This window comes from Tinamus guttatus, unplaced genomic scaffold (assembly GCF_059628265.1).
Source record: "Tinamus guttatus ecotype Peru unplaced genomic scaffold, ASM5962826v1 Tinamus_guttatus_pri_ptg000753l, whole genome shotgun sequence".
NCBI classification, from domain to species: domain Eukaryota; kingdom Metazoa; phylum Chordata; class Aves; order Tinamiformes; family Tinamidae; genus Tinamus; species Tinamus guttatus.
The window spans coordinates 157,224-178,644 of NW_028289287.1; the positions used below are offsets into that span (position 1 = coordinate 157,224).

General features: G+C 33.4%; 1 protein-coding gene across 3 annotated transcripts in view; it reads left to right on the forward strand.

Annotated features, from left to right (window-relative positions):
* CCDC91 (coiled-coil domain containing 91) overlaps window positions 1-21,421 on the forward strand; it is a 115,874-nt gene that overhangs the window by 35,302 nt on the left and 59,151 nt on the right. For all 3 annotated transcript variants that reach the window (XM_088537388.1, XM_088537387.1, XM_088537389.1), the window contains 2 exons: window positions 1,230-1,334; window positions 11,682-11,759. In XM_088537388.1, coding sequence (XP_088393514.1) covers window positions 1,230-1,334; window positions 11,682-11,759 — 183 coding nt within the window. The remainder of the gene's footprint in view (window positions 1-1,229; window positions 1,335-11,681; window positions 11,760-21,421) is intronic.

A 21,421-nucleotide genomic window follows, 5' to 3' on the forward strand; every position in this document is an offset into this window, starting at 1 on the left:
GACAGGGCTTTGTAATTATGTGACTGAATTTGTCACTGAGGGCCCTGGAGAATAAGAGAAAGAAAAAGCTTTATTTCTTGTATTTTTAATGCTGTTATTCCTGATAGCTGTCAGGATGTGCTCATGAAGAAGGAGTTGGCTTGTTAGAAATGCAAATGAGGGTGATTGGTTACAGCGAAGGATAGAGAAAAGTCTGTGGTGGATCAGTATGAGTGAAGAGTATAGAGGCAAGATGTAAGAATGTGCACAGACCAAGAGGAGATTAAGAGCTAGGCTGAGTGAAGAATGGTTACAAAATATGTGTCTGTCTTTACAAATGAATCCAAGGATTTGAGTCTCAGGAACTAGCTTTAATATTTCTTCAAAGAGTAGGGTTGAATTAAGCAGACCTATTCCTTCTGTCCTCCCTATGACCCCTTCAGTTGTGCCTCTGTTGAATAGGTGTACAGCGAACCAGCAGGTCAGCTCATTCTAAACTCTCTGTGCAGAGATAATTGCCAGTGTCTTATGTATAGTAGGAATGAGTTTGGTAGGGGCAACAGCCACTTAAAAATTAACAAAAGGTCTCTAGTTCTGTGGATAGCATTTTTTTTTTTAAATCAAATAGTGTAGTGGAAGTACTAGGTTGACTGTTAGTGAATAGCCAAATGACTGCTGAGTATTCCAGTGTTCTAGTCATTATTGGACTGTATAGGAAATCATTAGGCCTGTAGGAATTATTAATTTGTAATTCTAGTTATATATTTTTAAAAGAGTTTAATATGTTCTTAAAACATAGAATGACAAAACAAGCCATTAAAAATACAGAAATATTTTATTTACCTGAGTTTGTACATCTTGAACATCTCTCAATCTAAAAAATACAATCAGCATTTTGTAGCAATACCCTTCATCTCTGCTCAAGATAAAGAGAGAGAGAGAAGGCACTATAAATAGTTCAGCTCTATTGTATATTTATATTGGGATGACACCCTGGGTGTAGGGTGACCCCAGGGTACAGAGGCTGTGAGGAGGAGGGGCAAGGGGGATGTTTTTCTTTTTTTACTTTTTTTTTTTTTGTAATGGACTGAATTTATTGTAAACAGTTGTCAAACATGGTAATTTTTTTGCTTCTTTCTTTGGTTTGGAAAGGTGTCAGAAATGAAACTAGATTGAATGATTCACAGAACTTGTGTTTTTGCAGTTCAGACAGGTTTAACTTCCTGTATTTTATTTTGTAATCCTAACAGGAATTAGAATATTTATTGGAGAAATATAGTAATCTAGAAGTGGATTTCTTGAAGGGAAAAAAAGAAAAAGTCATTTCACATCAAGACGATTACAAAATGCTTCAGGTAATATTGTTTCTTTTTCAGTGTCTTATTGTTTCAGCGTTTATCTGTGTATTACCTTGCTCAAACAAATAAATGTTTGCTAGCTATATTGTAAAAACAAATTTTGCTTAAAAGCCTTCAGATATATGAAGGGTAGCCCACTATTGGTGGGCTAAAGTGATCACCTCGTAAAGTCCATCCAATAGTACTATTGATGTTATTTTTTAATATTTTCGTGATGCTATTTAAGCAGAAGCTTTTAGGTAGTGGGAACATATATGAGTTTTGCAAGTTTTTGACTATATTGTAACTTTTTGAGGTACAGATTCAACAGTTTTCAAGCATGCCAGATTAAAGGATATAATCTTTATTTTGTAGAAAGATTCAAGTAGTTCGGCTTGTAGTCTTCTGTGTATAATCAGAATCAAATCAGAAGTAAGTTGCGCTAACAATTAAAATTACTTTATTATAACTTTATTGAACTGCAATTGTTACTGGAGCTTTTAATGCCTATTTCATTTGTATTTCCTCTTTGATTTTCCTGTTTGGCTTCTAAGCATGAAGGTCAGCCCCTTTGGCCACACAATGGGTAAATTTGGCAGCTGCCGAGTACAGGGGTCTAGATCTTTTCCCAGCAGAAACAGATGGCTATTTGCTGTTAAACTGAGAAGAGTAAAAGCAGACTGTGCCTGGTGACTCTGGATTAACTTTGGGAATTCTTATGTTAAGACTTTCAACAGAACTCATTGTGACTCCCAAGCACTAGTTTTGCATTGCGTTAATTCTTGTTAAAAGAAATTCTATTTATTCTAATGTTTGAGTTAATATAGAAAACAAATGTCTCATGAGATAGGTCTGTTGGGCTTTTTAGGTGAACATGTATTATTTTACATGCCTTAATTAATAGGCTCCTGACATTTGTGGCATTCTCAAAAGCTGGTTTTGGAGGTAATAGATCCAAAGACCCAGCCAAATCCTCGAAAAGGATAATATTTAGGTAAACAGACCTTTTCTTTTTTATGAAGTTATTGTGCTCAGTTTGACTTTGTCAGCTAAGCCAGTTTTCCTGAACTTTAAATGCTCTGTGACTTATCGGGTACTGGAAAGTGTTCTGACCAATTTAAATTGGTGATTATATAGACCATTTTACCTTGTTAGTCTTAACTTTTAAATATTTCGTAGTAATCCATCTCTTTTTCCAGGTCTTCTTTCAATAGATCATTTCCATGCAAACTGTTTTATCAGCACAACAGAGGCTGACTTTGACAGTACGGCATAACACTTAAAGTGATATAAACCTTACTGTTGTTGGAACGTATCTTACTGCTTTCTCCTAGCCATGTGTTTCTGAACACTTTCTTGTAAATAAAATAATCTTCTGTCAGATTAGCAGTCTGACTGAAGGCTTTGCAGGTCAGTAATGTTCGAAGTCACATGTTCTTAAGACTTTTCTGCACTTTTGTGGATTTTTTTGCTGTGTTTCTTGGTAAAGAATAGAAAGTATCAAAATGTAAATAAAAAAATAAGAATTTTAAAATAGATAACAAAATTGGGGAATAGAGAGTTAATTTTTTTTTATTAGAAACAATTTTATTACTTCGTTCTCTGAAACGTTTCTTGTTGGATAGATATTAAAAGCTAAAAGCTCCTTTGTTTTGTTGTTGTCATCTGATTTGTTCTTATAAATGTGACAGTTCAGAACTTTCATATAGCTATCTATGTGACTGTAAAACAACTGGATTGTTTGTATGAGAAGATACAACTAGATTATTTTCAGCAAGTTTTTGTATTCCAGGTGGTTTTTTTTTTAATTACCTTGAAAATATATATGTAAGAATATAAGATCTGCTGCTAGAAACAAAGTGCTGGTTGAACGAATAAACCACAGATTCCTTGTTCAATTGGCAGCAATGAAAAGCAGAAAAGTGTAAATGAGACTTAATCTCATTATATTTAATTTTTAATAGCATTACTACTTTTGAATTGAATAATTTCTTAATTTTTATCACTCATATTCCTTTTTCTGAGGCAGGTTTTCTGTTTTCCAAATTTAGGAGTAGTACTCTGGCTTCCTAATAATCCATTTCTGATTTTCTTTAGTAAATAATATGCCCAAGGCTTCCATCAGATAGTAGGCAGATTCCTGCTGTTTACTGTCCAAAGGAAGTGGTTACTCTTCTTTTCCTGATATTTTCTTCCTCAAGCAAGAGTGACAACTCTGTTAGCTCAGGGGTTATTTTTGTTTGCTTGTTTTGTTTTGATTTTATTGTTGTTTTTCTGCAAAAATGCCTCAGTTAATACTACAAATGGAAGAATTGAAGGGAAGGGGCTGGTAATCAGTAATTCCGATCACTGGTACCAGAATTCAGACTCTGTTTTATTGAGTTAATACATGGCAATGCAGTGCTGTCACATTTATTCTTTTAAAAAGTTCTGTGTTTCATTTAGATAAAATTAATGTTAACAAAAAGAAGTTTAAGCAGAACTTGTAGTATTTTTGTGTTCTTAGCATTTTTTCTATATGTTACTACCATGACCAGAGACAGTAAAGGGGCAGCAGCAGGTTCATAAATGAAATAAATTAGTAAAGTCATTGGAATGTTTGATGAAGTTGTCCTTTTGAGATCTTTTATGCATGCAGATGGGTAGAATATGAGTTTTGATTCCCACTTTGATATTTGTAGTATTTTAAGAGGCAGAAAAAATACTGTAACATCTTTGCATACAAAATGTAACTGAGCTAAAATTGCTATGGGAAGTGTAACTTTTAATTTTTTCAATTGTGTTCATTGTTGAAAACAAAATTGCACAAACACAGCTTTAGCCTCATAATTCTATTCATTTGGAATAGAAGGCTGCAGATGCAAATATGTCTTTTTGCAGTCAAATGGCCACCGACAGAACTAGAGGAAATGGCCACAAACTGAAGCACCAAAAGTTCCATGTGAACTTAAGGAAATAGATGCATATATATTCACTTTAACTTTTAAAACTCTTTTTTTTTTAAAAAAATGCCTGGGTTCTAGCACCCTGCATTGGATCCTATTTTTTTCAATAAGATATTTATCTAATAAAAAATTCCGATGTTTATTCTATCAGCAGACAACTGCATTTCATGATTCACTATGAATTCAACAATTGTTTTCCCCTGTCATTTCTTTGGTTTACCACATAGTTATATTTGATCTTGTACTGCATTACTATCTGAAAATTCTGGAAATTTTACACATTTTTGCTGTCATTAACCTTTTCTAGGAGTGAAGGGTGTTCTTTTTTCCATAAAACTGTATAATCATTTTGCTGCAATCTTTTTCTTTTGGCAGCTGATACCTTTTGTTCTAAGTGGCAAAATAGTGGTAAACAAAGTTCTTGTTCAAAATCCTATGTTTCTGTTGCTCCCTTTTATATAGGGAGCGTCTTTGTTGTTTTTGAAAAATGACTTTGTGCTTATTTAACAATATTCAAATTGATGCAAAAAGTTGTGATTAAAAATAAATGTTTTGTACAATGATTTCATTTTGGAAAGGAAGCTTGTACTATAGGAAACGTTCATAGATCAGTACATAATGGTGCTGAAAATTTTCTTAGAAATGCCAGCAGCTTATGTTGTGGCACCTAATGAGATTAAACCTCATAACAATTTAAGCACAATTACTGCTGTCAATAATTTTATCTATCTGTTGTAGTGACTGTTGTTGTTTGGGGATCTTTTTACTGGTTAACTGTTAAAAGTGTCATTCAAATTGTGAAGTTTCTATTAAGGGTGCTTAAGTAAAGGTAGGTTAGGGTAAATTTAAGATTTTGGGGTGCATGTTCATCCCTTATAATTCCGAGTACTGTTTTGTGAGTTTAAATTTTTTTTCTGATGAAAATTCCCAGAAAATTTTGTTTTCTTTTTATATTGCACATATATATCACATGCATTCATACAGAATGCGTACTTGATCACATCTCTTGGATTTGGAAATGACGTTTCCAAACCTTAAAGCATTCTTGGTATGGAATACAAAAATGAAAATTTTCTGTAATGTTAGAATGATCATACAATGTTGTTCAAGTAGAATTGTGCAAACATGGAATTTCATGACCTCATAGTTTACGTGAGTGCTTAATATGAATCTTAGTAGCATCCAATACACATAAATTTGCCTGTGTTCATAGAGGAACAGTTCTTGTCATCTGCCAGTTTATTATTTTCCATTATATTTGGGAAAATATGGAATAGCATTTAACCAATACTGAAATCAGAAAATAAAATATCCACAAATGGAGTAAGGTATTCACCCAAGTATATAGTGACCAGAGCTTATGAATGAACAATGATCAAAATTAGACAGAATTTGGAAGAATAGGTCTTGAAAGGAATGCTCTACTGGTGGACCTAAGCATCAAAAAATTTGCCTATTGTGATTATTTGAAACAGCATTAGGAATCATATTTTCCTTCAAACTATAGTTCAATTATAAAAATAATTTCATATTATTCTAGCAGGTTATTTCCATATTACTGTTGACTGATGGATTGGCTTCTGGCCACAAGATGAACAAATCTGTGGTCTTGGTACCTAAAAGGAAATAATTAATGCTTTGCTGAGTTTTTTCCCCCCCCCCCCTTTTATATCTTGTAAGGGAAAAGTTGTTGTTGGGAAAAGCTTACTGCCATGTTTCAGTAAGCTTTTAGTAAAACAACAAACGACCTATAGCTGTAGCCTGTTTTATTATTTTTTAAGTATTATTTTTAATTTTAATTATTTTTTAAGTACCTTCGGTTCAGATTTGGGAAGGAGAGTTGAAAATAAGGACTCAACCCTACTGAATATATTTCAGCCATAACAGAGCTGGTTAATTAACTTTCCTCTTACCAAGAAGTTGGAATATGAAACACAGTTCCTCCTCTTCACCAGCACTGGAGATGTAGGGATGACTGACATATCTAGATCATACAAACAGGAAAAATATTTTCTGTCTTTCCTGTTTGTATTCCTGAACTGATTGCTGAAGTAGGCCTAGCAAAACCACTACTGTGCTTGCATGCTAGCTGAGCAACTTCAATTTTACGATGTGTTGAAATTCGAAATAATCTGGGCAGTTTTAATGCATTTTTCTCTAGTATTTTAAATAGGATTTGAATATCCAGTTCATGTGTGATTTTTCATAAATGTCTCAAATTTGAAAATGATAATTCTTTTTTTCTAAATGGAGACTGGAGGCTTAAGTTGTTTCAGACTCTTGTTTGCGGTCGATGACATCACATGTGATGGTACGAGTGATACTACTTAGGACTACAATATCAGCAAAAAAGAACTCCTGAATGAAAATCGTGGTTTTGTAATTAGTGAACACCAATGAAAACGTTGGAGTAACTCAAAGAAAACATGTTGATGGCATTTGCTAGATAAGTCAGTGTTATATTTTTGCTATAGTGCTTTGTAGTAAGCTCTTTATTTCTTTATGTATAAGTTCTTAGTTTGAAAACTACTTTTCTCAGAATAATTGTGTTCAAAAAGAAATATTCCATCTAAAGGTATATATTTCATTCTATGCATTTATGACTCCGAAGGTGTTTTGCAAGAGACTGGAAGCAGGTTTTGGAGGTTGGTGCTTTCTGTGGCTAGAGTACTAAAAATGTATGTTTTCTTACAAAACTAATATATGACTTACATCCTGTTAAATACCATCTTCTAAGAAAATATTTAGGTTGGTTTTAGGTGCAGACATGCAGGAGACAGAATACTAATAATGAAAAATAGGTGTTAAAAAAAAAGTTATCTACTGTACCTGCAACTAAATTTATAGATGAGATTCCAGGAAATTTCACAGGGCATAGCTGAGTTTAAAATTACAAACACTGTGAAAATTGGAGAATTCAGAAAAGGCACTTTCATAGACAGCGATGTATCTTTTTGCTGAACAGTTAAAGGTATTTATGGATGTGGTAATATCCTTTACCCACCTGTTTCAAGTGTGTGCCAGAGACCTCACGTTTATTTCTTCACCTTTTAAAAAAGTTTTTTTTTTTATGTACTCTTATACTCTTCCTTCTGACACTTATTTTCCCTTAAAGTCTCTTTTTTAATGAATCATTTCGGAGTTGTTTATCTTTTGGCCTGTATATTTTTTTTTCCAATTTTGATGCCTTCATTCCTCTAAATTATTTATGCACAGTATGGAAAAAAACATATTTCTCTTTAAAAAAAAATGCCTTTTGTTTTCTTCTTTATTCCTTTAAAATTTCCATTAAAATGACATTTTATGAGTTATTTTATATCCTTATTTCAAAATGGTTAATTTGGAAAAGTGATATTAGACCTAAGATGCTAATTTTCTTTATGAAGAATTTTTTTAATTATTTACCTCCATTGATTGTATGAATTTAGAAAAGAAATTGTACTTAGACAACTTTTCTTTTTTTAAGCATATAAGTGCAAAAATCATTCCAGTCTGACCAGTTTCTAACTGTTCTTACCTGTTTTATGCCTGCCTCCAAGATCTGTTTGAACTGAATTGGCTAGCTTAAGTTTGGGTTGCCACAAGTAAACCACAGCAACCACACATTTTTATTTGTGTATTCATAGTAAGTGTATTCAGTGATGCTTTTTTGTTTGTTTGTTTTTCATAGGGAAAATCTTACTTAAGACCCTTTTAAAATGTGCAGAACTGACAAGTTGGAGCTGTGTCCCATTGAGATTATTTTATCATTTTTTTCATTGAACATAGCTTTTGTAGGAAAAAAAGGATACTCAAAATAATAAGACTCACATAGAGTAGACCTTGCATGATTGAACAATTGTAAGAATTCTTGTAAGATTGTTAGCAGTTATTTGGCATGCAGTTTCTCAAAAATGTGAGAAACAGCACTAGTGGAAAGGAGGTCTGTATTGCTAGATCCACTGATTTCCTATCTGTATTCATTCTCAAGTATCTGACACAGCTAATGTGGTTATAGTTAATCATTGCTGACTATTGAAATATTAGATCTTTGTCAGCAGTAATCAAGATTAGTCAGTATCTCTGTTTTTTTTCATGATTATGCATTTGGGTGAAACGAGATGAATAGCAAATATTAGGGTGATGTTTTGTCAATCTCTCCTTAATTGCTAAATCATCTTATTTTGATAATAGTCCATGCATAAGTTCTGGTCATTACATACTTGGGTGAATGCCATGCTCCATTGGATGATATTTTATTGTCCCGTTAGAGTATTGGTTAAACGTTATTTCATTTTATTGTATTTCATTTTATTTCTATATTTAGTACAATATTTGTGTTGTAACAGATTGATCAATTGAAATATGTATATATCATATATAAATATCATTTGTGAGTGCTAAATGGTGTAAATGAATTCCAATCTAACAAATTCATACACTGTAACATGCTTAATTAAGAAGATCTGGGGTGAATCGCATGTGGAAAATGATTTATACATTCTGTATCAAACATGAAAAATCCTAATAATCTCTAAAATTTTGTTTATTTTTACTCGAGTAGTGCAGTTGCTGAAACCTTTTACACACAGGTAAAATGAGTGGCATCTTATTTTCAAAAAACCGGTTATGTAGCCACATACTGCCAAGGGATAATGAATCATTTCTGTGAAGCTCCTGATATTGGAAAACAGTTCCAGTTTTAGTTTGTTATTAAATTATCATTTATATATAATATAATGCATTAATATATTGATGTATATAACACATAATTATATATACTGTATATAATAGTATTAATAATATTATATATTATATATTAATGATAATATCTTAATGTATATAACATTAACAGAATACATTGCATTATTATGTTACATATTGCATATTATGAACAGCACATTATATATTCGTTATAACATACTATTAATAATATATATAATCCTAAACCTGAGCGGTACTGGTATAAAATAACTGATGTTTTTGTTGTCCTGTGCAATTTCCTACAAGCATATGATTTAAACTTATTGCTAGACAAGCAGTATTTTGATTTTGGAATTAAGTCACAAATTCACCTTACCTCAAACAAGTGTTTATTTAGAATGGTTAGCATAGGTTGGTAAATGTTTATTGCCAGAAGTAAATATTATAATGAAGTTTTACTTATAAATCTGCAAATCTGAGCCTGATTAATGGTTAAAATAATCATGTATTTTTAATCTGTTGCACTTTTTCAGTTTTTTAATGGGGCTTCTAATCTTCTAAATGTCTTCACATCTGCTTAATAAATCTGGATGCGTCCTATTCAGGAAGGCTGCACTTCAGAAGGGTTTGCCTCCTCTTTTTGAAAAAGCTTTTAGTCCAGAACCTTCCTGTAAGCAATTTTTATGCCAGTCTGAAGAGAGAAGCCGCTCTGAAGGAGAAGAACATGTTTTAATTATGATTTTTCACATCTGAATTAGCCAATTTGTGGGAGGTCTGATTGTACACTTTTACAAGTTAAAAGAAGTAAACTTACAGGTCTACTGTATTAGCTGAAATATCTTGAAAATAGACATATGCTACAAGCAATGTAATGCAGTTCATCCAGTCTTTGGAATTTTGGAATATTTAAAAAGTCTTTCCTTGCATGGTGTATCATGGTGTGACATTAAAACTTATCTTCTCTGTACTTGTAATAATGCCTTTTCTTCGTTTCTGTCAACTGTGTCATAGAAACAGATTGCTAGGCCTGATCAATCCTAAACGGCTTATGCCTTACCAGTGATTTCTCACAAATAAGATTATTTTTTCTTCTTAAGGGAATGCTTAAAGTAAATACTCTTTTTTGTTATTATTATTCCTAAATTGATTAGGTTTAGCAATCCATTTCTTTGACAAACAGAATTTCCATGTTAGTAATTATACTTTGGTGTTGGTATTTATCTTCAGGTAAGGCTTCATCTTATGTTTCCAGTTCACATTTGGTATGTGACTGTGTGTAAGTTGCTAATTCTGTAAAACTCGAAATTTAATCTCAGAAGAAAATCTGTGCTTTTTCCTTTTACATCCTGATTTGCCAGGTAATGCTAGCAAGGGGTGTCCCACTTTTTTATTGGGTTGAAGTATGTTATTTCCTCCTTCAACATAATTGATGCATTGTTTCTCACTAATAGATCCAAAAGATCTCTGGCACCTTATTTTTTCAACCCCTCTGATTTAAAGCCTCTCCCCCCCCGCCCCGCCCTGCCCCGTTAATCTGGAATGCTTTAAAATGACTGATTTCTTATTTTTTTCAATGTTTAATTTTCACAGGTAACTTAATTTATTAACTTTTGTGAACTTTTTAAGTTAAGCACCAGATCATATTTTTCTCCTATCTACTCTTCTGTAGTTCTTTACCTGCAAAAGCCTGCCTATTTCAAAGCATGTTTTTATACAAAACATTTTAATTTAGCTAGTTTGTCAGGGATATCTGCCCTTCACCAATGTAACTTGACTGATGTATCCAGATGGCATGTTACCTGAAATAGTAGTTTGCTTACATTTACAAATATTTCCATGTTCAGTTCAGCTTTGTATCAGCTGTTTTTGTGGAGCTCCACACTTTCCTGAAAACCAGTTATATTCAAATCTCAGTATCTCCCTCTGTCCGACCCAAAGATATACAGGATGAATAACTATAATTTGAAATGTTTTGCTGAAATGCTCTTTTTGGTAGAAAAGAACTGAATGGCAGTGCAGAAATCTCTCTTCTGATATAATAGTTAGGCAGCTGAATTTGTTTTTAATAATGCTGTATAGCCATTCATAATGTAAATGAACATGCTTATATATTAGATTTTGCTTTTTTTTTCAACTGTATAGAACTTAGAAAACTTAATATATTCCAAATTAAATTCCATCCAGAAAGCCAAAGATATGCCGTGTAGTTTGCATAAAGAGATATCCTGCATAATTGCTGCATAATTGCTGCATAATTGCTGCAAGATGAGGTTCATGATGAATACCTTTCTGCAGTTCTGCACCAATTTTCCCAGTGTGTGTAAAACGTACAACCAGCTGATTTAAGAAGAGATCATGGATAAAGAGAATGAGGGAAGAGCCTCTTTTTCAGCCTCTTATTCATGATAGTTTGAAAAAAGAGCAGTGCTACTCCTTGTGAAATACTGATGTCAGTCCAAGGAGATATTCAAGTTGCTAATTCTGATCACAAAACAGGCAAGGAAAGGCAAGAATTGGAAGGCTGCTATCTGTACTTAAAAAGATAGATAAGCTTAGGAATAACTTGATTTGAGCGTACATATAATATGCAAAAAAAAAAAAAAAAAAAAAAAAAAAGATGTGTGCATTTTTCCACAGAAGACAAAAAATCAAAAAAAAAAAAAAAAAGGTCTTAGTTTAAGTAACGTGGTATGCGTGGTGCCTGTGTGTTATGTAATATTTCCTTATTTATGTGCAGGAAAAACATAAACTGGAGTTAGAAGACATGAGAAAAGCTGGACATGAAGCCTTGAGCATTATTGTTGAAGAATTCAAGGTAAATCCAAACGAGCTTAGTGTAGTAGTATGTGAGTATACATTCAGGTAATCTTTAGTGCCTGTCCTTGGTCAGTCTCTTCTCATTATAAGACTTTCTTTTCACTTGCTTCTAATATAGACTGGCCTGATATTTTACATGACATATTACCTCAGTTTATACTTTTTTGAGGGAAACGAATTAGATGGGTTCTCTTTAAAATGGTTACTCTGGTTAATTCATGGTTACTATTTCAATATAGAATATAGGTTAAGAATTAACTTTTCTTTTGCAAGTAGACAAATCATGTGCCTTTTTTAATGAAAACAATAGTCTACATTTTTTGTACTCCTGTCTGAATTTATTTTGTTACATGCAGCAGACCTGACCACTGTTACATTAGCAGCCAGATAACTCAGGATTAAAGGATTTGTATAGGATTTGTGCAATTTAAGAAAGAAGGAAAATGTCGTTAGCCATTTTGGTGAAACATAAACTTATTACACTTACGCTTAGGCACAGATAATATTGTCTTGATATATGACATTTTCAGGGTTAAAGACTGTGTTACAATAACACTCATATTTTATATCGGGAAGTGATTTTCATTTTCAGTAGATTTAAATTTTTCAGTAGATTTATAAGTATTAACTAATTAGTCTCTACAGTACCTGTATTGTTGATCACCTGAACAAGTCTACTGAATCGTTTAATCGTTTAAAAGGTATCGTTTAAAAGGTATCTTACAGTGTGTACAGACCTCTTTGTGTTTCTTGAGTTTTAGTAAAGCAATACAGATTATTCCAATCAAATGCGTACTCATGGCCCAAATTAGGTTCTATTGCAATAATGAAATCCCTCTGATATGACACAGTTGTCATTATTTGGTGCCATCTCAAGCAGAGCTCCAACATGAGTGAATGTAATGCCAGGTGTTTGGTGATAACCAAAGTATATAAAAGAGACAATATTCAGTTGCCTCAGAGAATATTCCGGAATGACTGTTTTCCTAGATTAGGTATCAAAACTCCATGTTTTGATACTGAAACACTAAAAAAGAGTTGATTACTTGTCTTAACTAATTTTTCCATGCTCTTGGAAGGAAAAGTGTTCTTACTAGTAAGTTTGTGAGAGGGACTTTGTTTAGGATTGCAAAGGAAAAGTGGCTTTTTCCTTTTGCCCGTGCCTACAGTCTTTCTGATGAGTGGGACATATACAAAAAGAAGATCTCAAATATAAGAGAATTACATTTCTGGGGAAAAAAAAAAGTGTAGCTCTTTATCTGCTCTTTGTATCGCATTTTCTTATAAGAGATATTGTTCGTTAAGGCATGGTAGACATCTCAAAAATATTTTTTCTTCGGGGAGGGATATAGCTATCTTGTGGACTGCGGACACAATGAATTAGGCACCTCGCTTACAAGGTTTAGAGGAAACTCGATCAGAACTTAATAGAAAGGTTTAAATGGGATTCATCCTGCCCCTGGAAGTTAAGAATATTTGGCAATCTGTGTTCAACTATGACAATACTTGTAATATCTTTAGAATAAAAATATATTTTATATAGAATGATTTGAAAATAATGCAACTGTTCATATGTGTGTATGTGTACATATAGATAGATATAGCCGACAGGTTAACATCATATAACTTAGTAATCAAAAAGCTCATATTTACAGTTTGCATATGCTTAGAGCAGACTCTTACTCTTTGTAGATTTACTACACCAACCTTGTTTCTGTTATATCTTTTTCTGCTTAAAAATGACATATTTTCTGATTGACCACTCCCCTTATATTGGGGAATTATTTGTTCTGAAAAGAAAATTTTTTCTGCACATTAATCTTTCCTTTATATGTTAGTCTTGAACAATCCAAGAAGTTATACTTAAAACCAAACATTTTCAATTTCTGACCTTGTTGTAATTGGTCCTTTTTAGATTGGTAACACTGTAGAAAACAGCTTATTTAATAACTTGAAGTACTGAAATTATTCCATTTATTTTTGGAATATATATATTTTGGAATATATTAGCTCACCAGATGTGCTGGGAAAATCAGTAAAAGATCCTGTTAAACACATTGCAGCACAAACCTTCAAAAAACTTTGGTTAACATATGAAGTTTATCTTATTTATATTTAACACACTTAACACACTTAAACATTTTTCTGTTCATTTTAACAGATAAACCATCTATAATGCACTGGGGGACAAGTCAAAACAATTTTTGTTAAAAAACATGGGGAAACAAATTAAAAATGAATGTAGTGGACTGTGTAGGTCAGGTATCCCCTTCAGGTGTTTACTTAATTTTGTTTAATTTCTGCCTTTCACATCACTATTTTTTAAACTTTTATTCCTCATATTAGCTACATTGAAGATAAGGAAATGTAGATCTTGGAAATGATGCTTGTAGTATCATGTCACATCGTAAGATACTTACCACAAGCACCATAAGAATTTTTCCTTTGCTTGTTTAATCAAGCTCTTGTTCTAAAATGATCATAGTTCTGTAAATAGACAAGTTAAGATTTTTAATCTGTTTTGCTCATATTTTTCGCGGTATGAAATATCCTTTAGTGCAGGCTTTAAAGGATATGAGCTTACAGACAGGTGTGTTTATTTTGTTGTATTTATTTCCTTGGATTATTTTATGCAATTATTAGTCTTCTGTAAAACAGCTTGCACGAATTCGATGGGTGGTTCCTTTTATGGAATGTCTTTTTGTTTTGTTTTGTTGTATTTATTACCCAGAATGCAAGAATGAATAGACAGACTGTATGTAAGGGCCTAGGACTGCCCAGGTGTGTGCTTTTGTTTGTTTGTTGGTTTGTGTTAGCCATGAGCCTGCATGAGGGAGTTAACCAGATCTCAGCTGCTTTTCTGAAACTCCACAGATTGCTTTATTCCATTTTCTAGATGACACCCTTGGCAAGAAAGGCTTGACTCAAGATGACAGTGTTAAATTCAATGCAGGTGAATGCATTTTGCTTAAACGCAGGTGTTTGTATTTCACTTAAAACTTCTGAGCTGGTCTGTGTGCAAGTTGTCAAAGAATTAACAGGAGAGTGATAAGCAACTTTGGCCTTCAAACGTGTGCTAGTGTGTCAGAAGGAGTTTGTATGAGCAGGATGCAAAAGGAGTGATATTGAAGAAAAAAATATTAAACTGGGTAAAGGCATCTTACAGAAAATCTGTGTCACAGTTTTTGTCTTTATTTAATCCTTTTTTCTTAGCATTCAATTGTTTTTGACTGTTACTATCTGGATCCATTCTTCTTTTCTACTCAATCCATAAGGCAGGCAATTTATTGACAGTTGATGCATGTGATGATCCAAAATTCAAAAAGCTATTGGTTTTTGCATTTCATAGTCTCCAACTACTGTTCAGTTTTCAGTCTTCCTGTTTTAAGAAAAGCCTGTTTTTTGATCTGTTCTAAATTGACCAATATTCTAAACTACTTTTTTGCTTGTGACAATTAGGACTGTGACACTTGAGAATAAAAAATTCTTAGAATCTAACTGAATAGCAAATAGAAAGCTCCCTTTCCTGATCTGTAGTCATCTGGTGACAGAAAGTTAAATCCAAAGGTCCCTATTTCAGTTATTAAGATTGTCAGTCAGAAAGCTGTAATGCTTTCGGTTCTGCTGCCAACTGTCCTTATGATTGTGTAATCTTCTCTAATTTTAAAATAAAGATCATAAGAAGGATACACATGTTAGTAATTCAAGCATTAGTTCAACGTGAAATAATTTACTGAAAAATTGTATGTTATACTTTATGGTTTAAATTTACTGGTATGTTTGAAATTTTATTGTAAAATCTGTTTTGAGATTATGGCTTTCTGTGCAGAAGTTAAACTGCTCTTTTAGACTGTTCCTCATTATGTGAGTTTCAGATATATAAGATTTCATAAAGCAGCTGTTCTAAATCTGCTATGGACCAATAGACTTCAACCATATTTCACCAATGAGTTAGCTTGTTCCTATGAAGAGTTTTTGTCTGAAATATAAGACATCAAATAAAAACATCAAATAAGTAATACAGTGCAGCCCAAGTCTTTCAGAATTTTGTTTAGACAATTACCGTCTACACTTTTACACTTTTTTTTTAATGATTATTAGTAATTTCAACCATCACGAAAATGTAAGAGGGGAACTAATTCCAGTATTGTCTGCTTTCCTTAAGAATTCTTCTGCAGAAAGTATCTTTTAATATATCCATTCTTTTTGTAACTCTTTGTGGCAGCAAATTCTTAGGATATGCTGTAATAATTTTTGTAAGTGCTTTTATCCTGTTGCTACTTAGATTTATCCTTTTTAAGCTTCTCTGTCAATGATGGTTATGAGTGTAGAATGTGTGTTTCTTCCACCATCAGGGGCATTAAAAGTACTTGTTTGAAAATGCATGAAATCAGTGCAAATTGTAATAACACTTATTAGTTTATCCTTCTCGTAGGAGTAAATTGTGAATTTATACTTTTATAGTTTATATAGCAAAGAATTCATTGAAAGCTTGCTGAAAATGGCTTCTTAATTCCAGCAGTGGCTGTAAATGTCATTCTCCATTCAAATGCAGTCTACCACTTCATGACTGTAGACATTAATGACTCAGACTACAGCACTATTAAAAATTTTACCATTATTTGTCAATTCCTTGCTGCATGCATCTGGAGTAATGCACATCTTGGACATACCACCAGATTACCAGATGTAATCATCTACAAATCATGCTGTGAAAACTACTCTATCATTTTTCAGTATTCTTTTTCCTTTCTACTGAGAATAACTGTATCTGCCTTCTGTTCATTTGTCAAGAGCAGTAGCTGCTGTAGACTTTTAAAACATTAGGAATTCACACTCTTTAGTTGTTCTATAAGACAGTTTATTGTAGCATACTTTCACTGTAGGCTATGAATATAATATAGTCTTTTGTCATGGAAAAACTCATGCCTAGAAAAGAAGGCAAGCTGTTCCTTGTCATTTGTGCATTGAACAATATTCAAATACAGCAGCACTGGAACTATTGTAAAAATATTGATAAATATTTTCTACAGAATTGTGATAAAAGAAAGATTTCTACCAGTTTCAGTCTTCCTAAGGATCTGGCTAAAAATACATTCTAATGTTAAAGCACCATATTTCCGTCGTAAATTGACAAGAAAACTTTCTGTATTCCTCCTTTTTTGCTAATAATATTTCTTGAGATTGCAATTATAGAATATTAACAAAGTTATGATAATATTTGAATGTTTTGATTAAATGTGTGTGTTGTTTTTTGTTTTTGTTTTGTTTTTGTTTGTTTTTTTGTACAATTTGGGAAAACTATATATTTTGTGGAAAACAAATCCATTTAACGCACAGAGCAGTTAAAGTGAGAGGTGTAGCTAAACAGGTATTCAAACTGTTATTGTTATTGCCAGTCTACTAAAGCAACTGTAAAAATAACTAAATTTTGTTATGCCGCTTTATAAAATTATATTAGCTTATTCTTGTATTTGATTCAGATATCTGTTACAGTAGGTCTTTGAAACATCTGACTAATAGTCTACACTGTAAATAGAAGAGTGGTTAGTGATGCTGCAAAGCTTTTTCTTATCCTGACTAGTTGATTTTCTGTCAAGTATAACTCCTGAAAAGAATTTTTCAAATGAAATAATGTTCAGCTTGATATGTAAAATTTCAAAACAACAGCTCCATTTAAGCTTTGGTAACATTCTGTCATGAGTAGAAAGGATCCAGGAAAATTGACACAACATTTTTATTTTATTTCATTGAGAGTCCACTTTATTGTAAATCGAAAATTCAGCCTGACCCAAGCAAGAATTTAACTGCGTCAATGTTTGTTTAATTTTCTTTTGTAAGAAAATATATATAATGTATATTTTGCAATCTGTCTCTTCCACTCAAGGAAGGCTCATCTGACAATAGCCTGATAATAAAAATATGCATCGTTTTGGATTCCTTTGAAAAGGATGTTTTTGGAGAAGCTTTGAAATACTTTAATTCATTATATTGCGAGCTGGAAACTGTGTTGTTCCATTTGACTGTTCCACAGTCAAATATTGTGCTTTGTTGAAATAGTGTATCATCTCAAAGGTCATGAAAAGATTATCTTTCTCATCCTTACTGTTATTGAATAATAATTCAATAATTTGTTAGGCACATTATCTAATATTTTGATTTCAAAGTATCAGGAACTAGGTACTGGTGGAGATGGAATATGTTAGTAGATGAACCATTGTTTAATGCCAATACGTATCAATATATTGCTATGCATATATGCACACAATACATGTAGTAACATAGCAATTATTATGTTCTGCAGCTGAAATTAATGCTAACATCCATTATTATTCACATATTTGAAGTATTATATGCTTGATTTCCATAGGTGCTTTTATTTTTAAAACAGAGCTTGTTTGACCATGCCGATGTTGCAATTTTATACTAAAGCAGATATTTGATGTACTGGTTTATGTTTAATTACCAAAGCAAGTTAATGATGCCTGAGTGTTTGGAAGAAACAGAAGAGGACTTCAGAAGGCTTGGGTTAAGTAATCTCATATATGGGTTAATTCAGCAGCCTCTGTGTCATGTTGGGCATCTCACAGTAATGTTTCATGTGAGTTAGTCTATTTTTAACATTTTCAGGCAATGTTGCAATTGAGAAATCTGTTTCTTGCAGGGTTTAGAACAACTTTTATACTCTTTTGGGAAGTGATAGAGGATATTGATTGCTGCAGCTTTGTCTTGTTTTCTTGTTTTCTGTGTGTTTGTTTGTTTTCTTGGTTTTTTTTTCCTCCCTCCCCCCCCCAAAAAAAATGCAGGCAAATGAAGGCAAAAATGCCTTCCCCCCCTCCCCCACCAAACATTCATCAGTTTCAGTTCAAATCAAGGGTTGTGTTGGGTTTTATAAGCTTCAAGGCTGGAGTATGGATTGGGGAATAGAATAAGCAATGACATAGCAGGTGTACTGTTAGTTTGTTGTAGAGTTGTTCCATTCATGTAAGTATAATTCAAAGGAAATGTGCATCTACAAATGAACTGAACTAAAAAATAATTTGTCTTTTCTTGTGAAAGTAAGTGAAGACAATTTGAACCGATGGTATTCGCAAATATGTATTATGGGCTTTTAAAATGTAAACACTGAGCACCCTTTGATGCTTTTGCTACGTAAATTGGATGACTACCTAATTTTTTTCTTCTGGAAAAGATGAAAAATCCACAATCTAATTGCTATCTTTATCTCTCAAAAGAGGTGGAAAGAAGTGGGCAGGATATCTAGAGGACATGTGTGTGTGTGTGTGTTTTTTTAATATGCTCTCAGTCTTTATTTTGTTGCTTATGGGACAATTTATTTTCATCTGTCATGAAACAATTAGCATGATTTGTAAATATCTGCAAGAATTTGCAGTTTGTTCAGAATGCTGTTCAGTTCTTAAAAAGGGCTTTTAAATGATATGTATACTTCTACTTAATTTACTTCTGGATTTGCTTCTTCTTAATTTGCTTCTGGCAAGTTTGTTATATCAAACTTGCTTGATTTTTGAGAGCTTGTGGATGAGCAACATCACAAGTTCACAGACAGAGGTAAAAACAGAAACCTCAAAAAAGATGCCAAGATTTGTTCACCAGTGAACCCCATGTTATTAGGAATTAACTTTTACAATCCAGAAGGGTACTGCTCAAACATGCTGTTGACTTATGAAACAACTTATGAGACTTTTTATTTTAATATGATTTTTTTTCTGTCTCCTGTTTCCTATCCTGAAAAAAAAATAGTAAAGTTGAGGGGCAAAAAATGAAGCAGGAGCAAAATAAATTGTCACAAAAATAGGTGAAATAATAGAATTCAATTGTAACGCTTATGTCCTTCATCAAATTTATCAGAACGCTTGGCATATATAATAGCTTGGATTTGTTTTGCAACATGTGTACTTTACTGTGTCAATGCTTCTTTCTTTGGACTTTTTTATGACTTCATTATGTTTCAAGCTGCAGATGGCAGTCTCCTACCCTTCTTTCCTTCCCTCCCCCTATAACTTCTCCCTTCGGGTTGTTTAAGAGAAGACATTTTCTTCTTACATACAAAATGTAAATACATTTGAATAACTGGAATGTTAATCGGAGTTTTTTAAAAACAAGACAAAACATACATATCCTACATCCTACATCCTACATATCTTTTTCTGATTTGCAAACCAAGGTATTTATAGATCGGACTCTGAGACTTAAAACTTGGATGAATTAAATCTTAAACTAGCTAAGAAGATTGTGTCAAGCTGGAAATGAATGATGCCTCTGAATCAAATCTAGTACAATGTTATCAGTTTGACATTAATCCTTGGTTTTCTCATTCTTTTGGCGTTTCTTTTTTGGTTGTGTGTGTTTGTTTGTTTTAGTCATGGTAAAATAATGTGATACCAGGAAGAAGAAAATGTTAAAAGGCCAAGAATATAAGATTCAAAGTAAATTGAAACAAACATAGATGATTGCTTGTTACTTGGAACTGTAGTGGTGATATTATTGTTTTAATTTCAGAAGTCTGAGTAAAGATGTGATTCTCAAGGTACATAAATATACTTTGATTATTCAGTGCATAGTCCTTGTAAAGTCTGTTTTGTTTAGTGAAAAAGCATCATTTCAAAAAGCAGTTAGAAGTTATGATCAAAACTATTTCTATGGTGAATAGAGGTTGCCTTCACACATGGCTTCTAGTTTTAAATAAAGTGTTTTAAAGTAGTTCCGTAAAGGACTGTGGAGTCTTTAGATACAATAACTTTTGTGAGTTGAGGGAAAAGATCTTTTGAGAGCCACAGGCAAAAAAAAAATCAAGTAACACCCTGAACAGTACCACTGTTTGCCTGGGTCTGAAGTACAAGCTCAGTTTTTGTTAAAGTTAGGGAAAGTCTAACTAGGACTGTGAGCAGCTCTGCAGAGAAGGACCTGGGTGTCATGGTGGACGACAAGTTGACCATGAGGCAGCAGTGTGCCCTCATAGCCAAGAAGGCCAATGGGATCCTGGGATCCATTAAGAAGAGCGTCTCCAGCAGGTCAAGGGAGGTGATCCTGCCCCTCTACTCAGCCCTGGTGAGGCCACATTTGGAGTATTGTGTCCAGTTCTGGGCTCCCCAGTACAAGAGGGATGTGGAGCTGCTGGAGAGAGTCCAGCGCAGGGCTTCAAGTATGATCAAGGGCCTGGAACATCTGCCCTACGAGGAGAGGCTGAGGGAGCTGGGCCTGTTCAGCCTGAAGAGAAGGCTGAGAGGGGATCTAATCAGTGTCTATAAGTACCTCAAGGGAGGCAGTGTAGAGGATGGTGCTGGCCACTTTTCAGTGGTGGCCACTGATAGAACTAGAGGTAATGGTCACAAACTGAAGCACCAAAAGTTCCACAGGAACCTAAGGAAAAATTTTCTTGACAGTGAGGGTGACAGAGCCCTGGAACAGGTTGCCCAGAGAGGCTGTTGAGTCTCCTTCTCTGGAGATCTTCAAAACCTGCTTGGATGCAGTCCTGTGCCACGTGCTCTCGGTGACCCTGCGTATGCAGGGGGATTGGACTAGATGACCTCTGGAGGTACCTTCCAACCTTAAGGGTTCTATGATTCTATGAAAACTGAAAATGAGGAGAGCACATTTGACTTATGTGAAGAAATCCCAAGGAACTAAAACTATCGCTAC